At 39.2% G+C, this 22,322-nt stretch overlaps 1 protein-coding gene across 2 annotated transcripts in view; it reads left to right on the top strand.

The window, feature by feature from the left end:
- Positions 1 to 800: 800 nt before the first annotated feature.
- BEGAIN (brain enriched guanylate kinase associated) overlaps positions 801 to 22,322 on the top strand; it is a 156,031-nt gene continuing 134,509 nt past the window's right edge. For both annotated transcript variants that reach the window (XM_037395928.1, XM_037395929.1), the window contains exon 1: positions 801 to 1,775. In XM_037395928.1, coding sequence (XP_037251825.1) covers positions 849 to 1,775 — 927 coding nt within the window. In that variant the 5' untranslated portion in view covers positions 801 to 848. The remainder of the gene's footprint in view (positions 1,776 to 22,322) is intronic.

Here is a 22,322-nt window from a genome sequence, read left to right on the forward strand (position 1 = left end):
TTTTCTGGTCAGTTCCTGTGGCAGCATATAATTGGGACACTCCAAACCTTTACACTGATTGTAAAGTCAGACTATAGCCCTTAACCTCACTTAGATTAGTCTTTAGGTTCCTGCAAACACAAAGCAAAACCAGAAATTCTGCACTTCACTGTCAGACTTGCCTGTCTATAAAGACAGTAAAGAATGAGAAAAGCTTCACATGCAAAGCACTAGAAGAACCCATCATTACTAGTCCAGACTCATTTACAATGCTGAAATACTACACCTCACTTCTAATTCAAACCTTTACAAATGATTTTAAAATGAAAATTATGGCAAGAACAAGCAGGTAGAAAGTGAGGATCACATTCTCTTTTTGTCTTTCTCAGTCTAGCAGACCTGTCACTAAGCTTTCTAATAGAATAGCAAACACTACTAGCATTAGAACAAGATAGCATGACCTTCACTACTATTGGATTTTAAAAAGCCCTGAAACAGAACCACCACAGACTTTACTTAGTGATAATTGATCTACATCATGGTAGTTTGGTTTCCAGTTCAACAGACAGGAATATATCATATGCTGCTTTGGATCAATGACAGCCCATGCTCATTCACTGAGCACTCAATATGCTGGAAAATTTGCATGTCCTATAGATTCTGTTCATTAGTATGGCTAATTAAAATGATGACAATATGCTATTGATCTAATTATGAAACATATGCATAATTTGTGATGCATATAGGATAAATGTGGCGGCTGCACTGTTATGCCTTTCAAAGTCATGCCTGTTGTCTTGCAAGGTAGAGAAGGATTCATGGGAATGCCACTTGCACTGATGCCAGCTGACATACAGACACAAAAATAAATGGAGTCATTGTCAAAGGGCTCCACTTCCCCTGTTAAGCCAGAGGGTGCTATGCCTGGAAGACTAACCAAGCAAGAGGCAGTTGGCAGGGTGGCTGAAGAAAAAGCATGCAGTGCATCCACCGCCACATGTGTACCAGGAGTAGGAACTGATGTGGAGAGGAAACTCTCTGGAGATCTGACAATGAACAGTTACTCAAAACGCTGCAGCTCCAGTGAGGACAGCTTTGAGTTACAGGGTAGTGCAAGGTCAGAAGCTAAAAGCTTTGTTAAAAGCAAAAATAAGGATGAAGGCTATCGACCCCATCGATCAAAGCACTGTCAGAAAGGGGGTGAAAAAACCCACGGACTGGAACACTCTTCTCTATATCCAACAGAAGTGGGAAATGCAAGCCAAAAGCTCCAGAGGCAGAAGAAGACTCACAAGAAAAGCAGTTCCTCTGCATCTGATTTGAGCTTAGTGAGTCAAGGATCATCAAGTTCACTGTCCATTGTGGAAGAAAAAATTGAAGCTAAACTAAAATTCTCTCAGTTTATTAATGAAGTTACTTTCAGAGTGCTTGATCCCATGAGCCTGAGGGCATACCGAGCTGCTAAACTGAAAAATACTTTTCCACCCAGTGTGAGAAGCCTAGATGATTTGCATATCAAGAGAAAGTCTTCTGAAAGCTGGAAAGAGAACATTCTAGATGGGAAAACTCATGAAGAAGTCGACTTAGAGAGTCTAAGAAGTGATGACATTGTGGCTGGACCAAGAATACGCAAATTAGAGAAGTCCTTGTCCCTGGATACAGCTCCCTCTCTCAGGTCTCTTGATAATGGTGCCTCATGCAGAACAAGATCTGGCTTGCCTGTAGAAATTATGATTTCTCAAAGCAAAGAAATGCCAGCCACAAAATCTGCATCTCTGCCTAGAAGTACAAGCATGGTGAGCTCTCTCAAATCACTTCTTTGGGTGGTATGTGACAAGTACTTGTGCATTAATGTGACTATTTGAGAAGTGTTCCTGTCTTTCTGGGAGGTCTTTTGCTGTGTTCACAAACTTTTGTCCAGGGTAGAACAAAGACGGAGGGTTTATTTTTAGTAGCTCAGGAAACCAGCTCTAGGAGGTATGGGAGGAAGGAAAGACGGGATACAACTTCCTAGTCCTTTTACTTTGGTGTCTTAAAGGAAGACCTTACGAGGTCAAACAAGAAAAATATTCCTGCACTGCAATGCAGCATATATATATAACCAGGTTGGCTCAATATGAGCAGTCAAGGCACCCTCAGAAAAGGGTGAAGAGAGTAGTGTGACAGACTACTCAGGCAGTCAAGCTCACTAGCTTAGAACTTGCTCAGGTATCTCCACACTAAACAGGCATGCTCGGTTAAGTGTGTTTAAGTACTAGCAAGAGCTCTGGCATTCTGAAAATGTTGCTAAGGTTTGTGTGTTTGAAGTTAATACATCTAGATTGATAATTTCTTCCCTGATTTTTCAGAGGAAAAAACAAAACAAAACTATTTTTTTTAAAAAAAAAAAAAAGATGAAGCTTTCTTCTATGGTCTGGTCAAAAATATTTATGTTTTTAATTTTTTCTTATGAGATTTTTTGTTTGGTTGAGGAAGAGGTATTTATGCCTATGGAGGAGGGCAAAGGGAAATTGTTATTTGCTTGCATGGCATTCTCACAAATCCTGAGCTGCCAAACCTTGAACTGCTACATTATGCTAGTATGTCTCCAGAACAGCAGTTGTAATCCTGCTAAAACAGTAAAGGTCCAGGAACTGTTGGTTAAGATTATACACATGTACACAGATGTTGCTGAAATGGGAGCTGCTACAGCTGCATTATTCTTTAAAAAGTCTACTCAGATTTAAAACCAAAGAAACAAAAGGTTGTATGTTTCCACAGAGGACTGTAGGAAGTGGGAGAACATTCCAGTCTTCAGAATTTCATTCAGTTTTCAGCAACACAAGCTTAGGATTTTATAGGATGTCCTTGGATGTTTTAATTATCACCTATCAAAGATGGCTGAAAGAAGAAGGGAAGAGATGAAAGATAATGAAACACAGAAAGCATTTGCACACTGTGTCTTGTTGCAGCTCCACAATGGGAGCTGTCCTGCAACGGGGTCAGGAGGCTCTGGCCTGAGCCCATGGCAAGATATGCTTTTTTCACATTTCAATTAGCCATCTGTCAGAGCATCTTTTCCAGTGGACTTGCTTATACTGTACAGATTGGAACATCCAGCCTATCGAGTACTAACTGACTAAACACTCCCAAGTGCTCTGTACTACCACTCAGTTAATGTGGGCATCAGCCTCCTCCAATTTAAGCATCAGCCTGCTTTAAATCTAGTCATTTAGATTAAACACAGTAGTTACTAAGCATTTTACCTCAACAAACAATGCCTCAGATTGCAGAGCTCAACATGAGAAAAGAAAGGAGTGTCAGGGCAAAAAGCAAAAGCAAAACACATTCAATCATACCTATAGATTCATGTCTCCTACATGCAAAACCTTGACCTCATTTAGTGCAAGTCCTCACCTGAAGCATGCCTAGTAAGAAGCAAAAGAACAACTGTACAGACAGTCTTTGGTGCCATTACTGTGAAGATATTTAAAAAGTACTTGGTTATGTAATGTTCATTTGAATACGCATATAGAACACACCGCCTAAAACTGTTTCATGTTTTTGTTGCCAAGTTATTATTCATACACAGGAGATAATCTTCTAGAGAAAGAAATGGATCCGGTTACATTGACTTAAGTATAAAAGCAGGGTAGCAGATATATAACAACACACATCCCGAAGAGCATGAAAGAACATGCTTGAAAGTTTAAGATTAAGAAAGCTGCACCTAATTAAAAAAAAAAAAAAGAAAAAAAAAAGGTGACTTACAAGAGGAATGCTGTGACATTGCCTTCTGTTGGTTATGTTTTCTGAGGACCCCTGAGGTCTCCGCAACTGTGTCTGCACTACATTTGATATGTCTATATTGGATCCAGACCCACTAAAGTGATTTTCAACTTTCAGACTTCTGAGAACTGGCCAAAACGTTCAGGGACATTTCTGCAGCAAGTATTTATCGGTTTGCAAACAGCTGCCACTGAAATGAAATTTCACAAAGAAACCACCTTCGCTGTAGATTTGTGCAGAGGAATTTCCAGACAGCTAGCAGGATCAAAAAGGATGATCCATTTAGTGACTGATGTTAAAGGGAATTCTGATAGGTAGAAAGCAATTACAAAATACAATGGACATGACATTACTATGGTCTAAATATTTTAGTAACCTAGCCAGCAGGATGAAATTATTTCTCATTTCTATGTATTGATCAAAATTTGGAGTCACTGGATAAATAGGCAGGAAAGCAAAATGATTTAACTAAATGAAAGCAAGCTTCTGAATCCACACCAATGTAGAGGAGGGTGCACAGCTCGAGACTATGTCATGCTTCCAGGCTGAAATGAAATGACCAGTTCAGTAGGCTGAAAAATGCAGGAAAAGTCTGAAAAGGGTTGTACACAATGGAAAATTTCTCAGAACTGGGAAAACATGCTTGTCAGAGCTTGTCAAAGGACAGATCAACACAGAGAGAAATGTGGATGGATCCAAACAATGCCTATTTTCCTCAGACTCAGGGTAACTTTCAAAGAAAGCCAGGCATGAGAGGAGACTGGCCTGTATCTATTAATACACATTTTATCTTTAATACATTTGTTTCAAGTAATCAGTGCCTTCAGGAAAGATTTGGATACCACTGCTATTGTTCCAGGAGGAAACTATGGGTAAAAACTTAGTCTAGGAGACTGACTTCAGACATGAGTAATTCTGAAACTTCTTGAGATTTGATTCAATCTGAATATTACATTTCCATTAACTTGAGCCATACATGAATTGGGATCATCTTCCCAACTAGATCTCATCTTTATGTATCTACTTTTGCCGGCACAAGGGACCATATAACACAATATTAGACACTGATTTTTCTGTCTCAGGAAAGCAGTCCTGTTTCTTTCTTAGAAGAGCTGTATCTTTCCACCTTATAAGAAACTATCGGTAGTTCACATTCTGTGTGCAAGAGGTCTTAGAAGCACTTAATTATTGACTTCACCATTGCAATTATATGCATACATATCCTAAGCAATTGTGCACTTGTCACCTAAGGCCATATTATCTCATCACACAAAATAAGCAAAGCCAAGCCTTATCAATGCAAATGACTTACTAAGCTACAATAACCCCTCTGAGTTGGTAGAAATACAATGTTCCAATTTGGTGCAGAGGATGTTTTAAAAAAACAAGCTTGGGTTGGGATAATGGCACTTCTACAAAACATTTTGGAATTTAAGGCTTAAGATGTTGTAAAACACGCCTGATTCAGGCAGGTGGTGAGAGGGCAGAAACATGGCCTTGCTCCATAGGAACTATCCATGCTTATGAAGCTATGCCTGAGAATAATTTAGCTGCATCCATGCAAAGCTGCAACAATAAATGTAGAGCCAACAAGAACTTCTTATTACCTAGGCAGCATCACTGCACAAACACATACTCTTTCTGAACCCAGAGTGATGTGTCTATGTGGCAACAGGATTCTCACCTTGGTTTGGCACCAGCTGCATGGTTTCTTCTGTATTTGACATTCTGCAACTACCAAGCCAACTGCATTCCTGCTTGTCTCAAGTGTCCATCTGTCCTCCATCTCTCAAATGAATTGCACTAGTCTCATCACCCAGCTCAGGTTGATATTACAGCCACCTGCCAGGACAAGGCACCTGGAGAGTGACTGATGCAGCCTCCAGTTTGGTTTAGTCTAAAGGTCTAAACTTGGCTCCATATAAGCAAGTCAATTCCACTCTGTAGCCTTAGCAAAACTACTTGAAAAGAAAGCATTCTCACCCTAATTTCAATCCATGTATGCCTTAAGATATTTAATTTCTATCAACCTAGAGCCAGAAAGGGACAGTTGCCTGTTGCAAAGGCTTGCATCCCTATAAAATGCAGATAAGTGAAACACAAGCTAGAATAACACCTCTTGTCATTCCTCTGACAAGAAATTAATATTACAATTACTATTGTAAAGATGAAATACGAGCAGTTTAGACATTTATATAGGATACTGAGAAGATTCAAATCCTAATGATGTATATATATCCCATCCAGGCAGGCTGTTTAATTCTTAAGGAACCCTATAGGTAGGCTACTGAAGTAGTGTCATAGACATTAACACAAACAAGAAAAGTGATACTAATTTCTGTTCTTTCTGCTATCTGTTATACATGAGGATTTCTGCTGTTCAGTGCAGTTTCTCTTGCAAGAAGAATGCCTTAGCAGGGGAGTGGCTCTCTGATGGTGCAGAGGCATCTCTAAAAGTTATAGCCTCACACACCTGAACTTCCTAGGCATCAAAGAACCTGAGGCAGTGTAACACTTTCCTGCAAAGGCTGTGGTAGAATGCTATTGTAGTAGAAAATGCAACTAATCTTCCATTTCTAAAGAAACTCAGTTTCTAGGACACACGAGTTCTAACAAAATCTCACCAAAAGAGCAGGCAATATGGTGATTTTTGTTGCTCTAGGCCAAAGCTTTTTTATACAAGAAGACTTGCAGTCCTTTTGCAGCCCTTCCAGCCTGCTACCATGCTGTAAAAAGGCAATTGCTTTGTTCTTGGATGAATACCAAATCTTTCATTTCCATTTACAGCATAATGATGTTTATGATTTAAGATTTGGGTTCAAATACATTATAATATAAAGTATCTATTATTTCACTGACTCATGCCTGCAATATGTTAAAAGAGAAATAGTAAGAGGTGGCACCAGAAGTGCAGATAATTGATTTGCCTGGGTCAGTGATCAAGCCAGTAGCAGAGCACAGGCCCGAAAAGCCTCCCAGTGTCCTATTTTCTGTTCTGCTCCTGCTCTTTCAGGCAGACAGGACAATGTAGAACCACCTTCAATAGCAGAAATAATGAAGCTCTGATCCACTGCTCTGGTAACTCAAGTTTACCAGATGAAGGTAAAAACCAGAACTATATCAGATGCTTCAGTTCTTTAGCACATGACATGCATATGACAGTTCATGTCATTAAGGCCTCATATGAGTCTCATATGGCAATGGAAGATGCCACATGGCCATCTTTCCTGGCATCCTGGCTTCTCTCTTGCCATGCTATCCTGCATGACGCTGCTTAGAATTTTGCTGCTCCCCTCTGCCTTGCAAATTGGAGGTGACCATCAGACTGTCAGCAGTCTAAAAATATTTTGTCAAAGTACATATTAAAATAAATGGCTCAGTTCCTTTACCAAAAATTTGTCTGAGAGAAGATATCAGTCACTTCTTTTCACCATTCAGAGACATCAGACAAATACAGCAATTTTCAGACTAACTAGCTTTAGACTCATCATACAAAGTAAGCATAGCCACTGTGCTGCTAGCAATATAAACCATAACAACTTCACTCTGTTCTTTTTTCTTCATCTGCAGATCCCTGAAAACAGTCTCTGTGTCTGATAATACTGTATATGAATCACAGGTCAAAACAACTGAATTTAGGTGTGGAAAGCCGAGTAACACATCTTTAGTCAATTTGGGCTCCATTGCAGTTCCTTAGTACTTCCAAGGATTCCTATATAACCTCACTCCTTCTGATACCAACACTGAGTGTTTTTCCAATTCTGCACACCACTATTATGAAATTGTCACTCTGGGTGTAGTAGTAATAAGTAGTATTGCAAATGTGTGCAGATGTGTACACTTAAAGCTTCCAGGGTAGGTAAATTAGCTTTACAGCACCTCATAGGTGTTAGGCAGCCAAGTACTCCAAGGTATAAAATCTGCTGGCCGAAAGAAACGGTAATGCTTTCTAACCTCACTCCATCTGAAATCAATGACAAACCTAATTTTCCACCGATCAATCTATCTTAAATATCTCCTCAATCTTTGAGAGGACTTATCTGTGTTAGGGTCGAAGTACATAGTAGCATCAGTTACACCAACAACAACTAATCTGGGGCAAGACGGAGCTCAGCAAAGAGTAACAATCCAGGTATTTACCCAGCTTCGTCAGTTAAATATAGAGCGATAGAGTGCTGAATCCTCTCCTTCACTTTGTTTGTGACATTTATGGTACAGTCATAAGATATGGGAAGCCAAGAAGGCCATATGCAATTTCATCTGTAGTTAACTTAACACCTCTTGTCTCAATAATGTGGCATTGATTCTTTTTTCCACTGTTAAGAGGAGTGCAGCAGCCATGTACTGTAGGAGAGATCAGCATAATGTTTTTAGAGCAGCAGATGTGACATCGTTTTACAAGCAACAGTATGAGCAGATGGTGTTTTGAGAGTTCTCCTTGCCTGCTCTAAAACACCTCCGTTGGGTCACTAATGGATCCTTCGTCTAGTCGAACACAGTGCATAAAGCTACAATGTTCCCAAGATGACGCATATGGTCATTTACAGCTTCTCAGCTCATCAAATACAAATTAGATCAAAATCTTCTTTACAAAGCATAGATATCTATAAGCCAGTACTCAAAACAGTAAGCTATTTATTCAAGACAGGATAAAATAGACACTCCAAGCAGCTTCACAATAAAAACAATGTGTTTATGTGTTTTCAATGAAATTAAGTATCTCAGCACAAAGCTTGCAATTTGTAAAGGTAGGGTTTGTACTTGGGTTGTACACACACGCAAACACACACACACACACCCCCCACACCTCATTTTTAGAGAAGTAGTGAAGCAGCAAGGGAGTCAGGAGGGAGATACTTAGACAAAGGAACAGACGTTACTATAATGGTGAATTTCTGCACCGGATTCAGGGCTCCAACCAGAACACAAAACCATTTTCCAGCCAAATCTACTCTTTGCCTTCAGAGGGGCAGCTACTCAGCCAGAGAAAAATGCTGAGTACATGCAGTTGATTTTGGTATCTCTTGGCACCAGCCACAGGAAAGCAACAGTGGCAATCTTTTCTGGTGATTTTTGTTAACATGGCTTTTCCCCTTCCTTTGAATTTGAAAATCACTTCTTAATTGCACTCTTTATCTTTGGGTGCCCTTAGAAAGAAATAGTACTTTCAGGGGGATGGAAGCTACAACAGGCTTATAACAATTACCATCGGCAGACAAGCCTGAAAACTGCAGAGCCAGACAAGGGGAAAGACCAACAGATCTTTCTTCACTGGCCCAGGTTTGTCTAAAAGCCTTTCTGTGTAATTTATGACAAAAGATTTTGAAGGTGTTTCAATGATTTTTAATTTCTTCCTTCAGCCAGCAGCCTGTGTTTGTCATGTTTACAAAACAGGATTTTTTTGCCCTGCATGGCTTTGGTATATCACACAAGCAGATGACCTCAGCATGCAGTTACCTGTCCCACAGACATATGCATTAATTAACGTAACTATTTTGTTTGGTCAACATAGTGAAAATATCTGAATTCTATGAAAAGAAGATTCAAGTGCAAGGCACCACCCAGAGCCAGAGGTTGCTCTGGTGTGTTTTATTCACTTGTGACTGATATTTTTGCCCCACTCATTCAAAGGTTTTCAGCTCAATTAAAATTCTGTCCACTGACATACGGCATGCAATTAATAGAAACCTAGGTAACCTTGATACCCTCCCCATCATGCTCTAACATCTAACCTGAGAAATATATGAACCTACCATAGCATGCATTTTGGGGACAGAAAAGAGGGAATTAGTATTACATTACTGTGCCAAAGCTGCACTTGAAATACGCTGTTTCCTGTGTCACCTTGGTGCTCCATGGGTTTTAATATCACATCAGAAACTGTAACATTAAAACTTAGAGACTGACAAATTTCAAGAGGAGAAAGATTTATGAGTTACAGGATGGATTGGAGGGTTTTATACTAAATGTGGGCCTCAGAAATGAAGTCTACCTTCCGGAACTGCCAGCTTTGACCTCAGGTCTGATAAGGAGAAGCAGGACCCCATTTGGGAAGCTGTTCTATATTTATGAAATACATATTTTTTCATAAAGCTCTAAAAAATGGCTTTTTCACAGACTAGCTCAGACATTTGTTTCAATGACTTCCTTTTTGCAAAGGGGCTTAAATTTGACCTTCTCAGATGAAGCTTTTCAGTGCCAGGAGTTTTAGATGACAGGAAAACACATCTTATGGAAAAGAAAGAAGCAGCAGATACCATAAATCTTGGCTTTAAAACAGTCTCCCATGATATTCTCGTAAGCAAGCCAGGAAAATACAGGGGGAAATATCAAAAGGTAGATGCAAAACTGGTTGCAAAATCTTATTAAGAGGGTAGTTCATAATATTCAGTTGTTACTGGAGTCTCAGGAGGACCAATACTATTTGGATTCAGGAAGCAGATGCATTTGCTTTGAGATACCACTGCTATATATCTACAGACAGTAAATAAAACATGCAATTCTGCTCTTTTGTCTGATTTGGAAACTACAGTAGCGCATTCATACCCCTGTGAGTACTCTTGTGAGTATTCTTAGAGTATAATACTCTTGTGAGGATGCTTGTGAAATTTCCAGAATGGTAACTTCCCAAGAATAAGCAGGCATTTATTGGGTTTAAAGGAAGCTTTCCCATTTCCAAAAATCAGCCTTGGCAGAAAAGCATTCAAGTCTTTTTTTCTGTGTCACAGAAAACTTACTAAGTAACTAGAATGAACAGAAGGTGTTTAAACATCCCACTGTGTCTCCCATCCCTCAAATCACCACTGTATCTACAACTAAATTGGTTTCTTTTTTCACTACCAAAAGGATAGTCCAGAACTTGTTTGGAGCTTAATGTTGAAAAAAATCAAGTGAGTTTGATACAGCAGCATGGGAGTACCTATTGCTGAACACCTAGGTCATAGACTGTAGTCTGCTCAGCCTTCTGTTATGACACTGTTGGCCAACAGGTCTCAATTTCTGACAGTAAATTCAATACCTGCAAAGATAAACTAAAATTATTCAAATGTACATCTGTATCTGTCGAGCTTATGAGCTGTTTGCATTAATATTTGATGCTAGTTTGGCAAGAAGGATCAGTGATATGGCAGTCTCTGCCTCCTGCTCCCTGCTTGGATAGTGAGATCATTTTAAACAAAAGAGAACAAGGAATAAATACTAGGCCTGTTCATACAGCAACACTTGTTCTCTTGAAAATCAAGAGACATTTCCCCCAAAGAACAGTTATTCCCTCGATAACTGTAGTAACAAAAACCTGCTGTGTGAACATGGTTAAAATGAGCAGCTATTGAGGATTCAAAAGCCGGTTCACAACCACTTATTTCTACAGCAGCCAGCCAGACCTTCGCACCGCTTGCTATGCTGTGCTGTGCTGCGAGCTCGCAGAAAGTACCAGACACATCCTATTTCTGGAGACTCAGAGCTGAATCATAGTCTTGCAACAAGAAAACCGGGACTGCCTGCAAGCCAGCAGCATGAAACCAAACAGCAACAGCCTCTGGTGAACAGTCAGGGGCCAGAGGGCACCAGCAGGCCTTAATGGCCCTGACTACCTGAGGTGCCCCCCACGCTGTCCACTGCCCAGGACCTCCTTGTCAGCCCCCCGGGCCATCAGTCCCTGCCCCAGCCATGCTGCAGCAGGCCTGGCCTCAGCTCCTTACAGCCCTGCCCAGCCACCGGGCCCCAGCCAGCCAGGCCCACCCGCAGGCCCATGGCCCAGCCTGGCCCTGTCCCCAGGCAGGTGTCCAGCGCCCAGAGCTGGGGCTGCCCCAGTGCCCCTGGCTGCTCTGCTGCTGCCTGGGGTGGTGGGACAGGCCCTGGCTGCCAGGCCCTGCCCTGACGGACCCCAGGGGACCCCTGTGGCTGCTGGGCCCCAGCAAGTCCCAGGCCCTGTGATGGGGCTGGCAAACACAAGGTGGATGGGCTGTGCTGTGCCAGATACACCTCTGGCCACCCCAGCAGGGCCCATCCCCAAACAGCAGCAGAAGGTAAAATATTGCCCAGTATACAAGAGGCTATTGCAAGGAGGAAACAGAATCACCATACAACCAGAACAAAGCCAAAATTACTCTCATCATAAGGAATTTACAGGAGTAAAAAACTAGAAACAAGAATCTGCTAAAATTGTCTTCACAGGTGCCCATATTAGGCAGTAAAATGAAGAAAAAGACCATTTGCCTTGGATATGCCCATCTTCTTCACTTTTCAGTATTTTGAGATTTCCCCTCGCTTATTTTTTTGATGTTGTAGTAAAACAAAATGCATGCTAAACCAGTCAGCAAAGTTACATGAGGGAAGTGTACAGCCCATTACAATCAATGCAGTTAATTAAAAATACAATTAAAATAGAAACAGTAATGAGAACTGGAACACAATAAATAATTAGAACAAAATTAGTTTGGCTCTTTTGTTGAGGCACTCAGTCCTCAGTCAAAAGTAAATGGCTTTTTACTTCATTGATAGCTACAACAGCAGGCCATATGCAGCTTTAAGTTCTGCTTCCAGTGTCAGTGTGTAAGTGCGTAAGCCCCACTTTCCCACCTTCCCCAGGCTCTACACACCTTCTGCATCCAGTTTGCAACTCCCAGTGCTGCAAAACAGTGAGCTGAACTGAGAAGTTTCAAATACAGAGCAGGAAAGAAACATATGGTGACAGAAAATAACAAAAAGCCTGTTAATTATTCCAACAAAATATGAAACATTTCCCTACAGCAGGAGGGAAGCTGTTGGCAAATTATTATTTATCTGTTTATTTATGTTGGAACTAGGCAAGGGTAAAAAGAAGACTGTTCCCCTTACAAGCTACCGGCAGCTATTTTGTACCTCACTCATAACCATTTTGGAGTGTAGAAGCTAAAATTGCAACCTGGAAGCAACCTGGGAAACAAAGAGGCCTTATTCTTCAAACATCAGACCTTCAGAACAAATGCTGGGTACTAACGTAGCTAACTGCTTCATTTCTGAGCTCAGGTGTGCAGTAATCATCACAATCACAGGTTATTGTGTCTCTGATATGTGGTCTGATATGACCACAACAGTGTTACAGCTCTTTAAATTGTGTATTGGCAGCCATGGTTGGTTTCCTGCTTTTCTTGCATTTGTTCAGATCTTAAGTGTTCCTTCCTTGAAGGAAATACATCTCTCCCCTATACTGGGAAATGTTCGTGACAAAGAGATGAGAAGAAAGTTTCAACTTTCACTTTCTCATTGCATAAGCTTTCCAGTTCTTTGAGAAGGAAGAAACAAATGAACCCTTCTGGCTGAGTCACTATTTAATAACACAGTAATTAGCTAAGCATCATGACAACTAGGGATTAAGTATTTTCCACTATTATTGGACTTCCATCACCAGAAGAAAAACAACAGGTAACTCCTCTAGTAACCCAGTTATTTTAGTACCACAGATTGATAGCTTGATTCATGCACTTCTCAAAACTACGAAGCCTAATAGCTATAATAAATATTAGCATGTGTCCTCTAAGCTATGATGGAATTTTATGAAGGTGTATGCACACTGCTGTAATATGTCAGGAAGAACTAGCTAAATCCTTACTTTCTGTTGAACAACAGTTGTTAACACCACAGCTGCTCCAGTACTCATTGTTGTTTTGTGTACTGACTACTGTTTTCCAGATAAACATTGCTTCAAAGTGTATGTAAAATTGGACATAGATTGATAGGGTTTACCACTACATACAAGACCCTTCTATTAAATCTGGACAATAATGGAAGCTCCTGAGACAGATAAAAGGTAAGGGAGGGCATAATACTAGCTTTTCTTACAGTTGTCTCCACTGGTTTATTGTGTAACTTTGAGTACAGACCCATCCTGGCACTGCCTCAGTTTCCCCAGCTGTAAAGTACAAATAACTCTTAAAGTGATCAGTTTTGTGTAGTGTTTCAAGATCCTGTCATAAAATGGATGTGTTGCAAAAACATACCTTAGAAAGTTGAAGGAATTTACTCATGGAATGATCAACTAATTATTTTATTTGCATAGTCTGAGGAGTCCTCATGCCAACGTATACCGGAAATTTTTCCTCTACCGACGTAGTGCTTACCAAATCTACTTAGAAAATTTCTGTTCTTGCTGTTCTGAAGTGTTTATGTCTTGCTTTGGGGTTAAAAACTTTAAGATGTAGCCTGTTACTGATAACATATCTTACCCTGAACTACGGAACAGAAAAATAAATTATGGTTAAGTGCTAGAATATCATATAATCTTTCTATCTGAGAGGAAATAACTTTAAGTGTGTGCAGTCTGCTCAGCAAGGTACAGGTATAGCACTGCAAGTGCTTATAGGCAAAGGTATTATTTTAGTTCGGTGGGAGCATGGGATAAGCATTCTTGAGGTACTGTGGGACAATTGAAGTTTGTGCTTACTGTCATAATACCCCAAGACATGGGCAACTGTTTATTTCACACCTCAGTTTCCTGAAATTATTTGAAGTGAGTAGCCCTTTTTCAGTGGGCAGTTTTACACAAGTGTGACTTGCAGGTCCTTCTTTCAGCAACTAAATTAGACACATATTTGCTAAAAGAATTAACCATTTCCACAAACCTCTGTACACCTTTCTTTTTTTACCAGAGCAGGCAGATTGACACTGAATCATAACACTAATAACTTTTATTATTTCAGACTTAATATAGTTTATGAACCTCCTCATCATAACAGAATTTTACAAAAGCATAGGTATAGCATCCCTCCAGGGTGACAGGAAGAAGAAAATAGGGAATGGCTAGCTTCTAGATTGTTTCAGTTAGTTGAAAAGAAGATTTCTGTATGGCAGTAAACACTTCTTAGTTCCAGATGAGTAAGTCTGATTCTTTCTGAAGTTACCTATACCCTATTATCACATTAACTCATTCTTTTTCTTCCAGATCAGGGCATCATCTCTGTAAGCCTTAGTAATGGCACAAGTGCCATTTTCTAGGGAGATTTCTTGGGTATCGATTATAATTTAGCATTTTCCAACAAAGATGTTGGATATGCACAAATATATCTGCAATGCTGTCTTTATTGGTTTTTTAAGGCCCCTAAATCTACAAACATATTAACCCCCATGTGTGCCATCTAAATTTCTCTCCCTCAAGAAATTATTCCTCTGTACTTACGTAATTCCAGTTGGGCTGTACGTAACCAGAAAAGTTAAATCAATTCCATCTATAATGTCAGTGCACTGTCAGTCCCTGAAAACTTGGATCTACATGGAATGACTGCATGACATGGCAAATTTAACTGTCCTGTCTGAGGTTTGTCCCAAGTCTTCCAGCAGTTGGTGCCATTTTTGCCAGCCACAGCCCAGGACTCCCAGCCTCTCTGAACTGTGAGGCTGCTGCAGTTCAGACTTAGTTCAGTCACAGACTGTCTATATTTGCACTTTCCTCTTATAGCTCAAAGTTAAAAATATCTTACATTTCTATGTCAAGTACAGCACTCAAACCCCTAAAATGCAGTTTTGCAGTTAAATTACTGTGTCTGGATTAACTGTAAACTATTAACTTCAATAAAAGTGCAGCAGAACTTAACTACTGTCAGAAATAAATCTACCTTTTTATTATCTTGCTTGCCATTTCCTTCCATTACTTTCACAGATGTTAGGTGTATAACTAAAAACTTTTCCAGTTGTCTTTTGTATTTCCAAAACCACCCAATCTAGCAGATATTTGCACAACTCTGCTTCTCTTTATGCTTTCTATATTTTTTATTTATAACTGGTGCAATGTGTGTTTGCTTTGGGCCTACAGTACTTCAAATAAATTCTCTTTATTCAGTCATTCATTTCCACTTATCAGAACAGATTAAAACTAAGGTGACAGCCACGTTTGTGTTTTATATTAACACTTTACCTCTTAAAATATCAAAAGCAGAAAAGAAAAAAGAGAACTCGGGGGGGGGAAAAAAAGTGGTAAAAGAGTTATAGCTTTTCATGCACTTCTGGCATAAAAGCCTGAAATTATCTATCACTGGATTTTATTTATTTGTGGAAAAATATTATTTGAGGATTATAACAAATATTGTAAGTAGGAGAGTCTAAAGAGACTTGTGCTGTTATTATCAATGTATAATACATCACGGCCACTGTGGAACTGCTTATTACTGAGATGTGAAGTCAAAGGCAAAGCAGTAGGGTTTGGGAGCCTAATCTTGCAAATACTCACTGTGGGGCATTGTGCTTTCTGATGTGTTAGGCAATGAAAAAAATACAGGCAGACAAGTACTTGCATGTGCTCGGAATTACCACTCTTCCTTATTCTTTGCGTTGTGTAACAAAACTGGATGAGATGCACGTGACAGGTACTGCTTGGAGGTAAGAGGGAGTAGCTTTGGAACTGATTCCCAGGAGGCAAACAGGGATGGTTTCCCTGGGATCTCATCACATATGAGCTGGTCAGCCTGGCAGCCTGGTAAGCTTGCAGTATCCCCCACAACCTGGTCTCTCCCATGGAGACAGATTCAGATCACCCCCAAACCCTGCTCACAGACATCCTCCTGGCTCATCTCATCAGCACAGGCACTGCACTTGAGCTGCTCAATCTTGAAATGCTTTGAACACTGACCAGTTGCAGCTCTTGTCATGGACATGGAGAAAACTTATATAGGAATCGGGGAGCAGGGTACGTGCTGCAGAGGCCACCTTTAATTTGTTAATGGTAAATGATAGTGTGTATTTTCCATTCTGGATCCATGGGAGAAAATCTGGTGCTGCTAACAACCTTTGGAGACAACACGATTTGCATAATTTCACCAAGAATTAGATGCTTTAATTTCTGATGATAAAGAACGTTAAGAATTCCCTTTGGTTAAAAATAGCTTTCTCCTATGACTTTGGCTATTAATAGTTTACCCAGCATCGATCTGAAACATTTTGATAAATGTTCAGAACTTCACAGCCTTATATTTGATCATTTATTTAACTAAACTACTTAGCACAGAGGTAAGAACATCTTCAAAGGAATAGCTTGTTTAAAACTCTACCTACATAACTTATTAATTAGAAGTGACTTGTAATGTTTTGGTATCACTGGTTTAAAAAATGGTCAAAAAATTTTTGCTGCTTTTTTTTTTTTTTTTTTTTTTTTTTAACAAGTCATGCTTCCATTCCTTTTGACTCCTCTGGAAAAAGGTCTCTTTCTCTTATGAACAGACCTTTCTTTACCTTGTTTATACTTCTTAAATACCATTTTATTTTAAATTGGCATAACTTTCTCAAGATTTCTGAATAAGAATGTCAGTAGCTCTTCCTTAATGGTGCTTTGCCTTCAGGCTGTTTACCTGATAATACATTACCATTATTTACTTTTGCATTTCCTCCCTCATTCTGCTTTTCCTTCTGAATTAGCCACATATTTAAGAAAAAGAATTTGTCGTCTTTTGCCTGGTGTTAATTTCAGACAACTTTCCATCCTTCTGTGATACAAATCCCCAGTAATCCTAATTCTATGTCATGTGAGCCTTTGGATTGCATGCACTTTTCTGCCGCTGTCCTGTCATGCTTTTTATAGGAGGAAAACTCAGCTGCCCAGTCCAGAAAGAAGCAGCAGTGTGCTTCAGACAAGTCCCCAGTCTGAACAGAGAGGGACCAGGACCAAAGGACACCCACAGAAGGAGTGGTTGCATAGTCCTCACAGAGCCTGAGTCAAATTATGCTGCTAAATAATTGTAACAACTATTTTCTCAGTCTGACTTGCATAATCACAGCACGTTGGAAGGAAGGAATTAAACTGGGTTTTTTCAAGGTTCTCTAAAATGACATCATTCTGATAAGAAGTACTGTGCTGTTTCTAGCCCTATAGGCAATGTTAGCTTCACACTCCAGCCAACATTCCCTGAAGGACTGATGAGTTTAGAATAGAAGCTGTAATAGTCTTTTAAAGATATTTAATTTAATACGACATGATACTTTCCTTTAAAAAATGTATGGAGCTATACAGTAGCAATAAAACACTTATTCAGTGAATACAAAATTGACAGCTCTCTAAAGGGTTGTTTCAAAGGATATCACCTTACAAGGATCTCAGAAATCAGGCTAACAATATTAAGCATTTTCATTGGTGATTGTAAGGAAAAATTTTAAAATTATGATTAATTCATGGATAAAGCAAACATTCACAGTGCAGTAAATAATTATGAGATCAGAGCAAACAAAATGATCTCAGTTTTAATGTTTTGAAAGAACATTAATGTAATCAATTATAAAATTATACATCTAGGTGCACCAAGAAGAGGTCATACTTTTATACTCAGAGACTGTAAAACGGACTGTTGAGGGTCAAGGATTTCTGACTATGAAGCTGAAAAGAAGCTAACATAACCTTGGATTTAAAAATGAGAGAGATAGGAATGGTAAAGAGGCATCTTTACCTCTACACACAGAATTAGTAAGATGAGTTAGAGAATTAGAAAGACTGACAAAAAGTTCTAGAGTGGCATTGAAGAGAGACCCAAGAATTATCCCACACCAGAATAATTCATATGCACGAAAAATGGATTCAAAGAGTGTATGCTCCATGGTAATTCCAGGCACAGAGGCAAGACTGACTGTGAGTAATTCCCCAACGCTTCCTTCACAAAGGTTATTTACAGTTAATGTTCTCCCAGTTGTTCCAAAATATTGCACGTGCTACATTTGTCAGGTCCTGAGGAGCTCTGTAGAGAAGATGAGTGTTGATTAGCTGAATCAAGAAGTCAGAAAGGATTGAGAGTGAAGTAAAGGTTTGTTGTCATTCAAAACGAGCTAAGAAAAAGAAATTGTAAGACTAAATGGTCCAAAAGGTTAATAAAAGTTAAAGGTTAATAATAGGTTAACCCAGTGATGAGTCATACTTTAGCAATAATGTAGGAAGGGCAGATAGAGAGTGAAGGAAAAATACCTTAAAGATAGCACAAACTTATTGAGGAAAATCAAGAGATGACAGATTTCAAGAAGAATTAACAGAGCTGGATGAAGATATAGCATAACAGAAAGGAAAATTCAATACTGACAAATGCAAGTGTGCTTGGTGCAAGAAGTCTAAATTTATTGCATGAGAAAAGACAGGAACAAAACAAAAAAAACTCTTGGAAAACCCAGTAGGAAGACTTGCTGAACACTGCCATAGACAAAAAAGTAGATAGCAAAGAATGTAATTTTTGTGACCATATAACTCTGGTCTAGAGTACTGAAAAAAAATTCTGATCATCTTGCCAATACCAGGCAGAAACAGAAAGCTTTTAGTAAAGAGGAACTAAAAGGAGTTAAAAGACTTTAGAAAAAGACAGAAAAAAAGAGTGGATTAAGTTTAGGAGAAATGTATACAAAACCATGGGTAGGAAAATTATTGTCAAGTGCTCCAATTTCTACCTTCGTAATGCAAGAATGAAAGACTCAAGTGGCACAGAAAGGCAATAAATTTGAAACTGATCAAAAGAAGTCACAGAATAAGTTGCATACAGAGCTCATTGTCACAAAACAATCTGAAGGTCTAGAAGATGAATAGGAATAAGAGTAAAGCTAGACATTTTTCTGAAGGTATATAAATCCTCAGTCAGCAAGATTCTACCTGACAGGAATTAGAAAGTTAGTTCCTAAGTACAGGCTCATTTCATAGATTTTCTTGTGAAATATTAGGGATAAGACTTTACGTTTAGATGCTATGATACCAGGAGCCATAAATCTCAAAATGCACCTCTGGAGACCATTGAAATAGAAAATTAGGAAAGAGGGGAGTGTTTAGGTCATCACCAAGATGACAACCATATATAGTGGTAGCCAAATATGGAAGGATACATATCTATACTGTACATTTTTGCAGGACTGTTCTAGCTTTGAAAATGTAAGGACATAAACAGGCAATGTTTGCAGAGCAAGAGAACTTCTATTGGGCCAAGTGATACAGCTGGGTAAAGCAAATAACAACAACGCCACCTCTTTATGTGTTTAAACCTTTGTTTCTTTCAAATAAAGTTTCAGGAACATCATGGCTTTTCTGTTTGCTTCTCAGAATGTACCAACTGGTGTAATAAAATGTATTTGTTCTCCCTATAAAACTTGACTAGTTCATTTCGTATGTGCCAGTTATTGCTTTAAAGAGAAAAAAGCAGCTTTACCTTTTCAAAGAATGACCTGAAAGCACGAGATATTTCTTTCTGAGGGTTCATTTGGCCCCATAGTCATAGCCAGGCAGCTAGACTGACCTCACAGCAGCCTAAAGAGGAGATGACCCTGACGGCCCTTTCTAGTGATGTCTGAAGTACAGGCTTACAGGCAAATCCTTGCTATCCCCTTTGGTTTAAGAGAGAGAAGACTGATGTCATCCTCTCCCTGATAAATACTCATATTGAACTGGAAGTTAAAGTGAATTCTCTACCCCAGAGGAATATGTCTGTTGGATGAAACTCTGGCAACAGTTGAATCAAATAGCAAAAATCACACAGAGATCAATAAGGCCAGAATTTCAGCCTATAAATTTAAAGCCTTTCCCAGTTCAAAAAACACATCAGAGAACGGGCTTTCTCTGAGTGGCTCTGGCATTTTCCTACAGAAAAAAGGCTCCTGATATGTTGACTGTAATTCTATAGTTATATTAATATTGTATACTGTATTTTCTATTTTGACTGCTGAGCCTTTTATTTTCCGTGTATTTCTAGATTTCCTAGATATGTTCTTTTTAACCCTTCTCCTATTTTAGTTAACTCATTCCCTTTTATTTTATGCTTCATATGATTTTTTTGGTTCAATGAATTCTTTATTCTGCCACACTGGAGACAATGCTTCTTTCCCTGGTTCTCTTCCCTTAGTTCCTCATGTTTACACTGTTCAAAGAAGAGATGTACAACTGTATGAAATGATAATACTGTACCTTGAGGTTCAGATTCTCTACTGTGACTTTTTCTTTTTTGGACATTCAGAAAGCTATTTTAAGAAAACACCCTTACATACTTTGTTGTTGTTCATATCCTTTACTGTTTATTGGTCTGCCTGTCTTCATTTTTATCATGCTGATTAAATTCTCAAGCAGATTTTCAGCACTAAAATCCCATTTACTTTGCTACAGAGCATTTGGCAAGAACATTTTTTTTTTGTTTCTGCACAAGAGCAATTATTTTACTGCTTAATATTCACAACTGTATTGTCACACCAAATACCACTACCAATATACATGTGCCTTCAGTTTCATTAGTTCCTAAGTTAATGTCCCATTTCCTTGCCATAGTCAGGGATAAGTGTTTTACAGATAGGACACTGCCTGTGACTTTTTACTGCATCCAGCTCCCTTTGTTGTTGAAGATTGCAGAGTCCTTAGGTCTTTTCTTTTCTCTGCATATTTGTGACACTGGGAAACTCTGTTTACAACCTTTCTTTTTACAGGTATCAATACAGAGACACTAAGTCCCAAATCTGTCTCCTGACTAGTCCCATTGTCACACAAAGAATTAGTTGAAAAACAAGATTTGTGAAGCTAGATGAAATGGAGTCTTGAACCGCAGCAACATGTTCCCTCTTTGATACAAACCTTCTATTTAAATGGAAAACAAAACATTTAACAGATACTAAATATATTTCAGTTTACAGAGCTTATCAAGCTGAATCTGTATTTGTTGTATTTTCCTTGCCTTTTTCATCAAATCAGTGCAGTAATAATACAGCTCTCCTAACAGAAATAGAATTAGGATTGCAATTGCCATTGTATGAATTGCTACATAAATATACAGGAATAAAAAGTGACATTTGTAGTGCAGGTAAACTGGAAGTTATACAATAGATGGAGGTTTAGCCCCTAAACCTCCACATGTGAGTACTGTTAATTATTTTGTAATAGTAGGGTTCAAGAGGCTTACTTGAAAAGGAAATGCGAAGTAGATGTAGGAATTGAACAAAGGTTGCTAACATCCCTTTGCTGTTTGAAAGACTACTCCCTTTTTAGCTGAATTCTAAAAAGAAAGTCACTATGTCTTCATTTAACCTTGACTGGAAAGCCAACATGTGGTGACACTATCTATAAAGCACTGCTCATTAATTTAGTAGAGTCCCACTTAGATGTTCCTTGTTTCTCCAGACCTGTGCAATACCTTCAAGTCTCTGCAGGTGACTGTCCTTGTTCATCTCTATGCATTTGTCTTTCTGTTGCCCAAACATACCATTCTCCTAGTAGTTACAGACACAACACTGTTCAAAAGATGCCCAATGCCTTTGAAATAATAACAGCTAAAAAACCACCGCCCTCCAAACAGCAGTTCTGGTGGCAGTTGCGGAAATTCCTCTTGACTCTCATTCTCTTTCTATTTGTATCTTCCTAGAAGCTCTTTTGGAATAATTAATAAGGGCATGCTGGTTGAAGTCACTTTGATGTGGCCTGGTCAGTTTCTTTCATTGCTACTTGGCAAGGGAGAACCTTCCCTGGCCCATACTAAAAGCACTTCTTCTACAAGTACTCCTGGTCCAGTGACTTACTGTTGACCTCTGGTAAAAGAGAGCAGATTTGTAATGTCTCTGCAGCTTGGGAAAGGCCAGAAACTCTCCATTCCCCACCTATCTTTTCCAGGTATTCATCA

This window comes from Falco rusticolus, chromosome 7 (assembly GCF_015220075.1).
Source record: "Falco rusticolus isolate bFalRus1 chromosome 7, bFalRus1.pri, whole genome shotgun sequence".
NCBI lineage: Eukaryota > Metazoa > Chordata > Aves > Falconiformes > Falconidae > Falco > Falco rusticolus.